The 15,589-nt window shown below is 37.9% G+C and overlaps 1 protein-coding gene across 5 annotated transcripts in view; it reads left to right on the top strand.

The window, feature by feature from the left end:
• Positions 1-13,941, top strand: part of ston2 (stonin 2) — a 35,244-nt gene extending 21,303 nt beyond the window's left edge. For 4 of the 5 annotated variants that reach the window (XM_067455734.1, XM_067455735.1, XM_067455736.1 and 1 more), the window contains 3 exons: positions 4,122-5,990; positions 8,060-8,262; positions 12,149-13,941. In XM_067455734.1, coding sequence (XP_067311835.1) covers positions 4,122-5,990; positions 8,060-8,262; positions 12,149-12,226 — 2,150 coding nt within the window. In that variant the 3' untranslated portion in view covers positions 12,227-13,941. Of the gene's footprint in view, positions 1-106; positions 230-4,121; positions 5,991-8,059; positions 8,263-12,148 lie in introns of those variants that run through there. The other variant, XM_067455737.1, reaches the window with a different exon arrangement.
• The last annotated feature ends 1,648 nt before the right edge of the window (positions 13,942-15,589 follow it).

Below are 15,589 nucleotides of genomic sequence, written 5' to 3'. Positions count from 1 at the left end.
CCACTCTTCCTTCCTGTTTTAAGAAACATATAACATGGCCATGTTTTATGGCTGATTAAGCATATATTCTTCTTTCAGTTCTGTATTTTCAGATGGGGTAGTTTGTTTAAAAAAGAAGCGGGGTGCGAGTATTTGTTAGATTGGCATAGCTTATACAGCCTCAGGATCAGCAATCTATCCATGCTGAGTTTTGCTTGGAGCTGGAAGCTGGAAGTTTGAAGAAATACCAGTAAGTTGATGCTTAGCAACAGGCTTTTACTTTGATGATTTACTCAGTAGAACAGACTCTCTAGACTGCAAACATTTTCTTAATCAATATTTTTGTCCTGTAAAAATGTACTTGAAAAGCAAAGGTGTAAGCTACTTTCTTTCTTGTTATAAGCATCAAGTTAAAAAATATGATGCAATATTTAAAAAAAAACAACTTAATTCAACATATATTCTCAGAAAGCAATTTATACAGCTTTGCTTAAAGGGGGGGTGAAACACTCAGTTTCAGTCAGTGTCATGTCAATCTTGAGTACCTATAGAGTAGCATTGCATCCTGCATATCTCCGAAAAGTCTTTATTTTTTTAATAATTATATAAGAAAGATGCGCTGTTCCGAGTCTTTCCGAAAAAAGCCGAGCGGGTGGGGGCGTCGTGTGAGCGGAGCTAAATAATGACGTGTGCAGCAGCGCGCTGTGTGTTGAGTCGAGTGCGTCGTAAAGATCCCTAACAGCGGGAAAAAAACTTTATTCAAAATAAAAATATGGCTTTTAATCAGATACAGCCATACATCTATGATCCGGAATCAGACCCAGAGGCTGCAGTTGAACAGGAGCAGCAGCAAAAACGACTAGAGCAGGACGTCTGTATGTGGTAAGTTACAAGTTATACACTAACTATATAATATGCTTAGCGGCTTGTGTTATTTACATATTTATACTTGAATTATATCGTCGTATTTTTGTCTTTGAAGGTGTACATGTGGGAAGTGCAGTTGTGCACGTGTGTTTGTGTGTTTACGCGTGGTTTGTGTAGACAGTAAGCGGACTAAAAAAAACACAGACATTTGAAGCAGTCTCACTCACCCTTCTAACGTTGGGACTGCTCCATCCTTCAGCATTAGGCGATTGGGAAAATCCGGCGTCGAGCTGGGCCTTGTTTATGAAACAGTCGGCACCGAAATGCAGCGAACAGATATAAACATTCGCGCAACTCAGTTGCTGATCCGGAAAAGCAAATTACATCCACTGTTGCCTTAACGCGGGGTTTTGGGGAATCTGTGCAGGACTGTCTTGGTCTGGCAACCAAAAAAGCACTTTTTTGGTGACATTGTTATGTGCACATCACCTGTCCAGCATCCTACAAGCCAGCGCTTTGATGGGCGTAGGCTGTTGCTTTTGCTCTCTCCCTCTCTCTCTCTCACGCGCTTCCGGTAGAATTGTCCGTAAGGCCCATACAAGGAAATTCCGCCCCCATTAACGTCAAAGGGGACGCATGATCGCAAAAAACTTGCCGAAACTTATGACTAACCGGAAGTAGTATTTTTGACAAAGAAATACTCCCATCAAACGTCCACCTTAACTTTTGAAACTTTGTCTATGTTTAGGATGGGATTCCAAGTCTTTAACAGTGTAAAAAGATCAGTATGCATGAAACAGCATTTCACCCCCCCTTTAAGAAAATGTGGCTTGTTTTAAGGATGTTTAAAGTAGTATAATTAGTAGTTGTGGTATTTTACTAGCCTAGAAATCTAGACGGACCCTAGCATCAGAAAATCTAATCTGCCGCAAGTATCGTCTAGTAACTCTCAATACCTTTTGAGCTGTATATATCCAAACTCTGGTCAGGCCAATCACATAGTGTTTAGAGTCGGTGAGCGGGGCTTAACATGATGACGGAGGAGTAAATACAGATGCTGGCGAACAGCAGTTATTCGATTCGGCTTTGTCCGCGACTCTGGAAGACTTGGAGTTAAGCTTTTCTTTGAGAAAAGAACAAAGAAGTCATTCTTAAAAAGGGAAGATGTGTTCGGAGTTTTGCTGACCGAATACGGCGAAAGTTTAATCTATCAGCTCCGCTTCACGTTGCTCTGGATGGTTGTAGCGCTATCCTATAGCCCCTGCAGAGGGAGTTTGAAAGACAACCGTTTATCCCGCCCCTTGGATTGAGCCCTGTCAGTGGTGAGGTTCCAGACCAAACATATTGATGTGGGTCTGGCTTGTCAGGCTAGTATTTTACTGGAAAACTATTAAATACTGAATAAGAAAACACATTTTGTAGTGTATATTGTGTTTTGCAATTAAAGCTTTATTGGAATAATAAAATATACATGTCTTTTTTTAAAGATTTTTTAGATTTAGATTTTTTAGATTTAACTTGATCTTGTTTGTTCTAATGGTTACAATGTGCATCTCACCCTCTGGCTTATTTGATGTAGCTCTTGTAAGAACACGAACAAACGTGCTTTGGAGGGGTGCAGATGCTGTTCACAAGTATTCATGTTTACGACATTGCATTTTTTTCTGAGCTGGGATAATCTTTTAACCTCCTCCCTCCAGGGCTGATAAGATCTGAGTCTTGAAATCGGAGTCCCTTTCTGTCTGTGGTCGCTTCTGTGTGCACACATGTTTTGTATTGTAGTCTTTTATTACTTTTTGTTATTGTAACTGTTTCAATTGAGTAGATTTGTAGTATGATAACCCCTGTTGAACTAATATGAGAAGATTAGCAAAGCCACAAGCCATAGTACACTCTCTCAAATTAGATAGTATGTTTTAAGAGGTTATCCTTAAAAGGATTCGTTGTTTATGGCTTTTGGTCTATAATTCTGTAACAGATCATAAAAATAGTTGTTTGTGTGAATTAGCCTGTGTCAAAATCTGTGTTTGCATTTATGCTCTCATTGCATAGTTCAGTCATGCCAGTTTTCAGCATGCGAGACCATTCACTGAGTGCTTTGTTGCATTGGCAGAGAAAGTAGGTCTGAGGTGGGGAATGCTGGTGCCTAGCAACAGGTAAAGACTCTCTCTCTCTCTAATTTGGCATTTGAGAACTGGAACCGACAAGAGTTTGAGCTTGATTTAAAACTACCCAGAGAGCAGAGGATTTTTTTATTTAATGAATGAATTACTTTTTATTTTTTTATTCTTATATGCCTAAGGTACATTTAGAATCATTGTCTCCTATTTAACTTAAACTTATTTACATTATATTTTAAAAAGACAAATTACTATTTTAGGGTGAAATCAATCTTGTAAAATGCATGTAAATGTCCTTACTGAGTCAAAGTGAAGGTTCAAGCAGACTGTGTTGAACGGTTGCATGGGAATTACAATAAATTATTAAATAATTTTGGATTAGGGTAAAAAAAAAAAAAAAACTCTTAACGGTAAGAATGTCTATAATGTCGTAAATAGTCAAATTATGGCAGCTAAGAAGTAGAGGAATTGCACAAAGCTCTTGTGATATGTGCAGCCACTGTCTTCTGTGACCTTGGTGTGACTAAAAATTAATTATTCCGCTGTCCCATTGTTCCTGAAACTGAATTCTTTTTGAACTAGTGCTGAAAAACAACAACCCTCAGACTGATGTTTTGTGTGTTGTCACTTGCACCTCTTCTTATGAAATATTAATATACACTATATTACTAAAAGTATTGTACACCACCCCAAATCATTGAATTCTGGTATTCCAATCACTCCATGGCCACGTGTATAAAAAATGTGTTTAAAACCCAAGCAATAGGCATGCAGACTGGCCTACAGATTAGCTCAAGAACAGTGCGTAGAGCGCTTCATGGAATGAGTTTCCATGGCTGAGCAGCTGCATCCAATCCAAGTGCAATGCAAAGCCTCCCTTCTGTTAGTGGAAATGTCTTTATTTCATTTTTTTTATGTCGCCCTAAATAGTCCAACCATTGTGACTTTTCAAAAATAAACTCAAGGACAGTGGAAACACTAAGGAGGTTGGCCATTTTCTTGTTTATACGATCATGTCTGCCTCCCATGACATGTGCCTTTCTTTCTGCTAATTCTTTTGAGAGAATGCTTCCGTTATAAAAGTATTCATTATTAGATATCTGAGAGCTCAAATTTGAAGTGCTGAAACAGCTCTGTCTTCTTTTTTATTGATAGATCCTTCGGTGTACCAAGAGGATGAAGGAATAACCATGGATTCATTCAACTGGACAGCAAATAACCAACCCACTAATGGCCATTCATATGTCACCTCCAACCACTTTAACAGCTGGGTTACTTTTGATGATGATGAGGACATCCAGCCTCTAGGGAGACCATCTAATATAAAACTGGATAACCTCAACAATTCTCCACTGCAGGATGCCAACAGCAACTTGATTTCCTCTTCCATTTTTGGCCAGATGAGAGAGAAACACATCCTAGACTTGACCCCTGATGACACCAATTCTGTCTTTGCTTTTGATAACACACTATCGGACAACAGCGTCCCCTACAACAAGAAGAACCCTTTCCTGGATGATGATTTCTCCAACCTACAACCTTCTCCTATTAACCCTTTTAGTGCCTATTTTGACAAAACAGACCTGAAAACATCCCAGGGCATTGGCTTGAGTCCAGAGTCACAGAATTTGTCAAGCTTCAGCTCACCATTCTTTGAGTATCCAGATGATGATATCAAAAAGGAATCTATTTGGCTTTTTTCACCTCAGAAGGATTCTGCAATTGGAAAAGACAGTGTCCCATCAGGCTTTCCTGTAGATGGTCTGGATCAGCTTAAGAATATACATATCTCTGACCCTGACTGTGAAGGTAGTCCTACACTACCAGATGATTCGGTGGATGAAGTTTGCTTAGATGATTCTATCTACGAACCAGACCATATGATTCCTCAGGAAGGCTGGCCCATGCTCCTGCGCATCCCTGAGAAGAAGAACATTATGTCCTCACGTCACTGGGGACCAATATTTGTCAGACTGACAAATAGTGGCCAGCTGCAACTTTTCTATGAGAAAGGGCTGGAAAAGCCCTTCAAAGAGTTCCAGCTGAACTCCCAGCATGAGATATCTGAACCCAAGCTTCAAAACTATGACGAGAACGGTCGGGTTCATACTATCAGTGTAGACAATGTGGTTTACAAGGAGAAGAGGAAGATTCAGCCCAAGGTCACAGTGGTTCATTTGCCTGTAAGAGAGCAAGTGGTGAAGCTTGGGACCACAAACTACCAGGACTTCTTGAGTTTTCGTCATGCTCTGCAGGAGAGGCTTGTAGGACTCTCGGCAGATCAAGAAGGTCTCAACTGGCCAACGACTTACACTGATGAGGAGGTCCACATGGAGGTGAGGGATAACTTTTATGGGATTCTGTCCAAAGGGGATAGCCGTATCTTGGAGCAGCTAGTTTTGACCCGAGTGAACATGCTAGCATTCTTGAATGGATCTCCACCTTGTAGTATCGGCCTCAATGATGTCCAAGTCAAAGGTAAAGAGGTGGTTTCTCGGCATGACATAATTCCCAACACAACATCACGTTGGATTCAAATGCGTGATTGTCGACTGCATGAGTGTGCAGACCAGTTAGAGTTCACAGAGTCCCGTGCAATTACGTTTAGTCCACCGGTTGGTCGTCGATTTGAGCTGCTGCGTTTCCGCACTGCCTTTGCAGAAAAAACCCTTCCCTTCACCCTGAGAACAGTGGCTTGCGTCAAGGGTGCGGAGGTGGAGGTGCAGTCCTGGCTGGTAATGTCAACGGGGTTCTCATCCAATCGGGATCCTTTAACTTTAATACCATGTGAGAATGTTGCAATACGTTATCCCATACCAGACATTTGGGCAAAGAACTTTAGGCGGGAGAGTGCAACAGGAGAGAAGTCCCTAAAGGCTCGGTTCAATAAAGGAGCCAGCTTTGGTTCAACTAGCACATCAGGGTCCGAACCAGCTATGAGGGTCACGCTCGGCACGGCTAAATACGAACAGGCCTTTAGGTCTGTGGTGTGGAGGATCAGTCGCCTGCCAGACAAGAACTCAGGTGAGAATTTGAGGTAGCTATGTAGTCAAATGCTGTGACAACAGGAATTAACTTGGCTTTTGAAAAGGTTTTGAATGCAGGAAGTTAAAAAAGTAGTTGAGAAGTTACACAATTATTGTGTTTTCATAATTAATCAATTGCTGTCACTGAGAGTACTCATGCTCTTCCCTGTCTTTTTGTTTTGTTTTGTGTCAATTGATCTGCAAATCGAAATAGTTAGATATAGCATTAGCGTCGAATAGCCGTGATGCGCTCTCTACATTTCAGGTTAAACGGATATTGTTGTCCTATTCTTATGCAATATCAAAGCTGTGTTAGAGCTGTTTTATTTTGTATACCTACTGTATTTCTTCAGATGGAGGTTAGATTGATTTTGACAGTTTGACACTGTATTTTTGCAAAACCTCCTATATATATCGCCAAAAATACTTTTTATGCTCCCATCAGGTGGTTTTCGAAAAGCAATTCGAAAAAGGGATATTTTCGCAAAACCGCAATGGAAACAGTTTTCTGCATTTACAGGTCAACTGGAATACGTAAAAGTAACATGATCATTCTTTAAAGATGACACAGTATGTTTGGACAGAAGATGGAAAAGAGTTCTTTATTAAACTCATAAAAGACAAAAGTATTACAGGAATACTGGAATCTGTAATGAAAACTAGGCTATAGTTCCTCTGTGAAATCATGTATATATTACCTCCCAGAAACACCTCTTATGGGGCCACTCCCAAGTATAAGGGGCTTTCTCTGCCATCAATGCTTGTATAACATGCCTACGTCTCCTATTAAAAATATTGGCTAGTACACTGGCTTTGATATAGGTAAACCTACTATCATTCATTGCCATGAGTTTTGGAATTACTTATTGCAGGAGGAAAAAATGAAATTTTAGTCACATAACATTGGTTAATGGAAATATTTGTGAATGTTACTCTTATTGTAGTGTGTTTTTCCCTAGTATTATTATGATAAAATCTTTAATCGGCCATCTATACTAATATTTTTATTTTGATGCCACTGAATAAATCCTTATAAAAACCCAAATCACAATACTGTGGTAACAAGTCATGCCTCTTAATGCAGCATTGACTTCCAAAGCAAGTGCAGTGGTGTAGAAATAATCTTTTATCCTTATTGTTGATTTTCTGTTGTCATAGTGTTTGCATTGTGGCCATTGGTGGTCTTTTTCTCTGTCAATGGCCAGTGCTTTAGGCTTTTCAATAGAACATCAGCGGAGATCCCCTCCCCCTGTATGAGTCTGATTGGTTAGACAAAGCTCAAGCTGTCATTATCTATTAATTCACAGACTCACTGTCTGACATCCGTGAGCTTTACAATTCAGTTTTCCTCAAATATTTTTTCTTTCTCTCTGTTCTCTGGAGTAATGTATTAAGGGAATTTTTTTAATTGAAACTAGTTAATGTTGTTTCGTCATCTACATCATGTCCTTCCAAACTATGACATTTCTTGTTTGATTGAACAGAAAATAAGAAATCTTGAAGAATGTCTGTCAGGTTCCTATACAAATATAATTAAAGTAAGCTATAGTTTTCTGAAGCCATACAATAGCAAGTTTAAAGGATATGTTTAGGTTTAAATGGATAGTTTACTCAAAAAGGAAAATTACCCCATGATTTACTCCCCCTCAAGCCATCCTATGTCTATCTGACATTCTTCTTTCAATCAATCGAATCAATCGAATACAGAGTTATATTAAAAAATGTCCTGGCGCTTTCAAGCAATATAATGGCAGTAAAGGGCAGCCCAAAATCTGAAGCCCAAAAAAGTTTATCCATTCTTTATAAAAGTAATCCACACGGCTCTGGGGGGTTAATTAAGGCCTTCTGGTGGGTTTTTGTAAGAAAAATATCCATATTTGACATTTCTTGATTTTTCTTTAGTTCATTTTAGCAAAATCGAGGCCAGTTCTCTGCTAATGTTAAATTATACATTACACTGCTCAGGTCCTTCGTCTAAAATGTCATGTAGTAATTTGCATGAATTAATTAATTGCTTTAATATTGCATACATTACATTAATATGGTTGTGGATTGTTTTTTTTTTAGCACTGGGACATCCTCATACGTTTTTCTGTCGTTTGGAGCTGGGCTCAGATTGGGAGGTGCCTCCTAAGTTTGATTGCCTGGTAGAGGTTGAGTTTGACATGCCCTCTGCTTCTGCGTCCAAAGCCACCGTTCGCTCTCTGTCTGTGGGGGACAGAACTGACTTGAAGAAATGGATCACCTACAAATCACATTACTCCTATCAGGTGTGTGTGTGTGTGTGTGTGTGTGTGTGTGTGTGTGTGTGTGTGTGTGTGTGTGTGTGTGTGTGTGTGTGTGTGTGTGTGTGTGTGTGTGTGTGTGAGCCTGTTTATGTGGTTTATGAGGACACAAATTTGTATAACTACATGGGTATTACACTGGTATTATACTATAAATGTGGTTTATGAGGACATATCAAATGTCCTCATAAATCAAATGGCCTTAAAAACATACTAAATTATGTTTTTTTTAGAAAGTAAAAATGCAGAATGTTTCCTGTGATGGGTAGGTTTAGGGGCAGGGGCAGTGTAAGGGGATAGAAAATACGGTTTGTACGGTATAAAAACCATTGCGCCTATGGAGAGTCCCTGTAAACCACATAGACCAACGTGTGTGTGTGCGCGCGCACGAGTGAGGGGAGGGCGGAGTAAGCTGTGACACCTTTTACTTAAATTGTCCTCTAGGCTAGGAGGACTGAGGTAAAACTAACAAAACTTTCCACACCTTAGGGGCACACTGATACCACATTACATCAGTGTAAATATTAAACTAAATACATTTAAAATAAAAATATGAACATAAAGTGATTTATTAATGCTCAATCCTATGTCTTATTTTGCTGCAGAATACTCAGATTTTCATAATAAAATAATATTTAAAAAGTCACATCTTATTTATTATATTCTAGTGTATTAGTTATAGTTTTTGGAATAGTATTCATAAAAGGTGTCATTGTAAAATAAAAGTACTTTTTTAAAGTATGTATATATACAGTCTTGTTCAAAATAATAGCAGTACAATGTGACTAACCAGAATAATCAAGGTTTTTAGTATATTTTTTATTGCTACGTGGCAAACAAGTTACCAGTAGGTTCAGTAGATTGTCAGAAAACAAACAAGACCCAGCATTCATGATATGCACGCTCTTAAGGCTGTGCAATTGGGCAATTAGTTGAAAGGGGTGTGTTCAAAAAAATAGCAGTGTCTACCTTTGACTGTACAAACTCAAAACTATTTTGTACAAACATTTTTTTTTTCTGGGATTTAGCAATCCTGTGAATCACTAAACTAATATTTAGTTGTATGACCACAGTTTTTTAAAACTGCTTGACATCTGTGTGGCATGGAGTCAACCAACTTGTGGCACCTCTCAGCTGTTATTCCACTCCATGATTCTTTAACAACATTCCACAATTCATTCACATTTCTTGGTTTTTGTTTCAGAAACAGCATTTTTGATATCACCCCACAAGTTCTCAATTGGATTAAGGTCTGGAGATTGGGCTGGCCACTCCATAACATTAATTTTGTTGGTTTGGAACCAAGACTTTGCCCGTTTACTAGTGTGTTTTGGGTCATTGTCTTGTTGAAACAACCGTTTCAAGGGCATGTCCTCTTCAGCATAGGGCAACATGACCTCTTCAAGTATTTTAACATATGCAAACTGATCCATGATCCCTGGTATGCGATAAATAGGCCCAACACCATAGGAGAAACATGCCCATATCATGATGCTTGCACCTCCATGCTTCACTGTCTTCACTGTGTACTGTGGCTTGAATTCAGAGTTTGGGGGTCGTCTCACAAACTGCCTGTGGCCCTTGGACCCAAAAAGAACAATTTTACTCTCATCAGTCCACAAAATGTTCCTCCATTTCTCTTTAGGCCAGTTGATGTGTTCTTTGGCAAATTGTAACCTCTTCTGCACATGCCTTTTTTTTAACAGAGGGACTTTGCGGGGGATTCTTGAAAATAGATTAGCTTCACACAGACGTCTTTTAACTGTCACAGTACTTACAGGTAACTCCAGACTGTCTTTGATCATCCTGGAGGTGATCATTGGCTGAGCCTTTGCCATTCTGGTTATTCTTCTATCCATTTTGATGGTTGTCTTCCGTTTTCTTCCACGTCTCTCTGGTTTTGCTCTCCATTTTAAGGCATTGGAGATCATTTTAGCTGAACAGCCTATCATTTTTTGCACCTCTTTATAGGTTTTCCCCTCTCTAATCAACTTTTTAATCAAAGTACGCTGTTCTTCTGATGTCTTGAACGACCCATTTTCCTCAGCTTTCAAATGCATGTTCAACAAGTGTTGGCTTCATCCTTAAATAGGGGCCACCTGATTCACACCTGTTTCTTCACAAAATTGATGACCTCAATGATTGAATGCCACACTGCTATTTTTTTGAACACACCCCTTTCAACTAATTCAACTAATTGCCCAATTGCACAGCCTTAAGAGCGTGCATATCATGAATGCTGGGTCTCATTTGTTTTCTGAGAATCTACTGAACCTACTGGTAACTTGTTTGCCACGTAGCAAAAAACCTTGATTATTCTGGTTAGTCACATTGTACTGCTATTATTTTGAACAAGACTGTGTATATATATATATATATATATATATATATATATATATATATATATATATATATATATATATATATATATATATATATATATAACAGAACCAGTATTAACTTTATTGAGCAATTTGAGCTACAGTAGCTCATCTGTTCGGACCACATGGGCCAGCCTTCGCTCCCCATGTGCATCAATGAGCCTTGACCGCCCATGACCCTGTCGCCGGTTCACCACTGTTCCTTCCTTGGACCACTTTTGATAGATACTGACCACTGCACACTGTGAACACCCCACAAGAGCTGCAGTTTTGGAGATGCTCTGACCAAAGGTGTCTAGTCTTCACAATTTGTGCCTTGTCAAACTCACTCAAATCCTCATGCTTGCCCATTTTTTCTGCTTCTAACACATCAACTTTTTAGGACAACATGTTCACTTGCTGCCTAATATACCCCACCCACTAACAGGTGCCATGATGAAGATATAATCAGTATTATTCACTTTACATAAATGTGAAGAGTTCAGATGCAAAAGCCTCTAAAAGCCACTTCGGTCAAAAATGAGGTAACAAAACCACTAAATCCCAGCCTCAGCCCATTCAGAATTACCAGCACTTAGGTAGAAACCTATACATGAAAGCCTGACTAAAATGCTTATTTTAAAGAAAAACATCACAGATTTATAGGCTTTTACACCTGAACTCTTCATATATCTAGTACTCAATCATAGGCAGTTATATTTGATTGGTTCTTTCTAAAGGTTCATGAAAATTGGTTTCAAGATGAAAGATTAAAGGTTGGCACATCTTACCCAACTCTCCCCCAAGTATGTGTTAGTGAAGTGATTTTAAGCTATGTTTATGTCTTGTTAGATGTTAGATGTGCTAGACACCTATCCTCACTTTCAAAATTACACTTGAGATAACCAGTCATTTAATCTGGTTATTTAGAGGTGATTTTCAAGCCCTTCAGGATAGGTCTAAGCTAAATGTCATGTGCCCTGTGACAAAGCCACTGAAAGACAAGATGTCACCCTCAAGCAACCTGCTGTGTCAGCTGCCAGAGCTTGTTTTCCCTACTGCATTCCGAACATGTCATTAAGGTGGCTGGAGCTGTGTTCTACAAACATCTGTTCCCATTACTGTTCAGCAGCCACAGGGAGTGATTCATCACTGAGCAGAGGTGCGCAACCAACAGCAGGGCGGCAGGAACAAGATGTAAAACTCTGCCTGTAACCTCCGTATAGGAATGACAGAGAGAACCTGCTGATGAAGCATCTTGCTTTATATGATAAATGCATCATAGCTGCAGGGCAGGAAAGTGGCAGAAGAGGCTGAACCCCAGTGAGGTCAGTCACGGGCAGATTGAAATGGGAAGAGCATGTGGAAACAGGTGGTGCCTACGATTAGATTGTTCCCTTTACACAATGTTATTACCCCCAGCTTCCTTGCCTTGTAATTGACTGCCTCCTTGTGGAAAGCACTTGCTACTACTCAACTACTCACTTGCACTTGCTTCTGTTGTCTTTTAGGTGGCAGTGGAGCAAAAGAATGAGAGCACGTTGGACAGCCCTAAGAAAGAGCAACCAGGAGAGTGTGCTCCTCAGTGAGGAACCATGAAGAGAGGGAGGTTCACAGGTTGCACTTGCCGAGCGAGAGAAAGTTCCTCCCTAAACCGGGGTAGTTTTCGTTTACATTTATTGCCCGTTTGGACGATATTTTGAATTTGAAATGAAAGTGAAACCTATTTAGTAAGAATGATATGCAGAAAGGAAAACCACACCACAGAGCCCTCACAAAACACTACAGTCTATTTCCAGATCTCCACATTTATTATGTGTCTAAATAATAAAAAAAATATATGAATTTGCTATTGCAGCAAAGTCAAGAGCTTTTATTTTACAGCCATGAAAAACATTGCTCTGCCCACATCATCTCATAAAGTCCTGTAACCATATTTGCCTGAAACAATGCAGCAGTCATGATTATACTATAGATTTTGTGTACATTTTTTGTATGTGTATATCTTGGCCTATGAAGAGGGATTTGTGCAGGGTTACACAAGTATTTTTTTTTTTTTTTGCTATTTAACTTTGTATAGAGAATAATGAGGGACTTGTTAACTAACACAGAGCTTTTTTTTTAATTAGATGACCAATACATATCGAAAGGTACTAGTAATGCAAATTGTTTACCTTATATTTGTGTCCATGAGTCTTTTATAAGCACATTTTAATTTGTTTTTAAGAATATATTTATATTTGAATTTCATTCAACATAAATTCCAAATTAAAATATCATTCACATTCAATAATAAATTGTTTGCCACCCAATAAGTTCTTAAAGCAAGTATTCATGTGAGGGAAATAGATCATGAATGTCAAATACCCTGTACTTTGCACATCTTGATGAGTTTGAGTGTATTTTTTTACTGAGTTTAACATCTAAGTAGGTTCAAAATAATTAAAAAGGGCTTAACTTTGTGATAAACTAGTGAAAACTGCTGTAATGATGTCTTAGTTTATTTTCACTGTGTCTTTGAACAATTTTTCTTCACAATTCTTTTCAGGTTTTTATGTACTGCATCATTTAACTAATGGTTGTTGATATTATACTGAAAAGTAATCAGTGTTTAAAAATATATTTAAGATAACACTTCTTAAGATAATAATATTTGTGCATTATTTCAATAGCATTGAATTTTTTTCATGTTGGTTTTGCGGTTGATTTGATCGTTTTTTGTGCACAAACCTATAATAATTTCAAATTTTTTTTATGATTAATGCTCTAATCATAATTAAAATGATTTAAGATAGCTCTGTTTTGTCCTGTAACGTAGAGGAAAACACTTGACAGAAATGCTTTATATCAACTGCCACGTTTTCATCTGACATGACCCTGATTTCACAGTGTTACACTGAAAGCAAAGAATGATAAATAAAAATAAAAAAAAGGTTGACTTTCTGATAATTATTCATAGTCTTAAAATGACTTGACACATTGAGAGTAATTGGCATATTTATTTTGTTGTATTCTGTTAGTATTGACACTCACAGTAGAGAGACTGACATTTGGCAAATAAATAATTGTTAGTGTTTATTATGTCTTTAGTTTGTTTTTAGCTTGTTCCAGGATTGATTGTTGTTGTTTTTTGTTTTTTCTCTGGGTTGGTTTTCTTTTTTAATGTTAAAAAATTAATGTTTTGCTAATTGATGCACTATGGATAAATATTTTTTTATTGTCTTCATAATTGTAATCCCACTAACCTCACTCACTCAAACTGGATGGCATGCATAAAGTGTTTGATTAAAAATTGTTTTACTTACTTGCTGTTTCTGCTCATCTATCTAATATGTTGATGTTGTGGATGGTAGTCCTCTGCTACGCTTTGTCTTAAGTTTGAAACATTTATAATTCATGGTTTTTGATCAACAGACATGCTTATTAACCTTTTAGCAAAATGTATGAACTACATTCAAAATACTATCAAGTGCTTCACCAGAGTTGCTCCAGAGGTCATTGACCTTTTTCAGGGGATATATATATATATATATATGTGTGTGTGTGTGTGTGTGTGTGTGTGTGTGTGTGTGTGTGTGTGTGTGTGTGTGTGTCTTTCCCACTCACCTAAAGGATAATTAGGAACACCTGTTCAATTTCTCATTAATGCAAGTATCTAATCAACCAATCCCATGGCAGTTGCTTCAATGCATTTAGGAGTGTGGTCCTGGTCAAGACAATCTCCTGAACCCGAAACTGAATGTCAAAATGGGAAAGAAAGGCGATTATAGCAATTTTGAGCGTGGCATGGTTGTTGGTGCCAGACGGGCCGGTCTGAGTATTTCACAATCTGCTCAATTACTGGGATTTTCACGCACAACCATTTCTAGGGTTTACAAAGAATGCTGTGAACAGAGAAAAACATCCAGTATGTGGCAGTCCTGTGGGCGAAAATGCCTTGTTGATGCTAGAGGTCAGAGGAGAATGGGCCGACTGATTCAAGCTGATAGAAGAGCAACTTTGACTGAAATAACCACTCGTTACAACCGGCCACAACACAGACTATATATATATATATATATATATATATATATATATATATATATATATATACACACACACACACTATAACTAATATATATATATATATATATATATATATATATATATATATATATATATATATATATATATATATATATATATAGTTATAGTGTGTGTATATATATATAATTTTTACATTGCAATGCCATTTTCATAATTTATTGATGTATGGTGTGATATACTTGTTCATTGTGTTTTCCTTTTACATATTTTTTGTTTGTTTGTTTTTTTTGTAGGAGATAAACTTTAGCTGGAAAAAGGTTGGCAAGTACTGGATTTTAATTAATTAATTAATTTGGTATACCATTGTTTTCTATATGTTAGGCAGATGGCCCAGACTTATTTTCTTGTTATTTTGAAGACTTGAATCACCAATTCTCTGTGATAATGATTTGATTGAATAACGTCCTTAAATGTTGGGACTGAAGTTGGGCAGTCGTTAGTTTGTCCACATCAGTTCTAACCACATCTGTCTAATTGTTAATTATTGTTTAATGGCTATAGAAGAAGGCATGTAACGTTCATTATAACTCTCTGTATTTGTAGACTTTTTAACATTTATCCTCAAATTTTCTGGGTAATGATCAGTTCTTTCACTTTAATGTATCCCATTATTCCCCTGCAGGAGTCTTTCCATACATGCTCTGCTGCTGCTGAAATTTACTTAAGATGTAAGATGGGTTGATGAGAAATATCATAAACCTGTTCTTTCTTACTGTCTATAACCAGTCTGAAATGTGAGGAAAGTATCACCCTCTCAAATCATCTTAGTCAACATTTCATGCGTTTCCATAGTTACCATCTTGAAAATTGAAATGCGGCAAAAGTGAAGGAAAGGTCCACTTGAGACTAAACCTGCAATTTTATTG

This window comes from Pseudorasbora parva, chromosome 10 (genome assembly GCF_024679245.1).
Source record: "Pseudorasbora parva isolate DD20220531a chromosome 10, ASM2467924v1, whole genome shotgun sequence".
NCBI classification, from domain to species: domain Eukaryota; kingdom Metazoa; phylum Chordata; class Actinopteri; order Cypriniformes; family Gobionidae; genus Pseudorasbora; species Pseudorasbora parva.
This window is presented reverse-complemented; position numbering and strand designations above follow the sequence as displayed.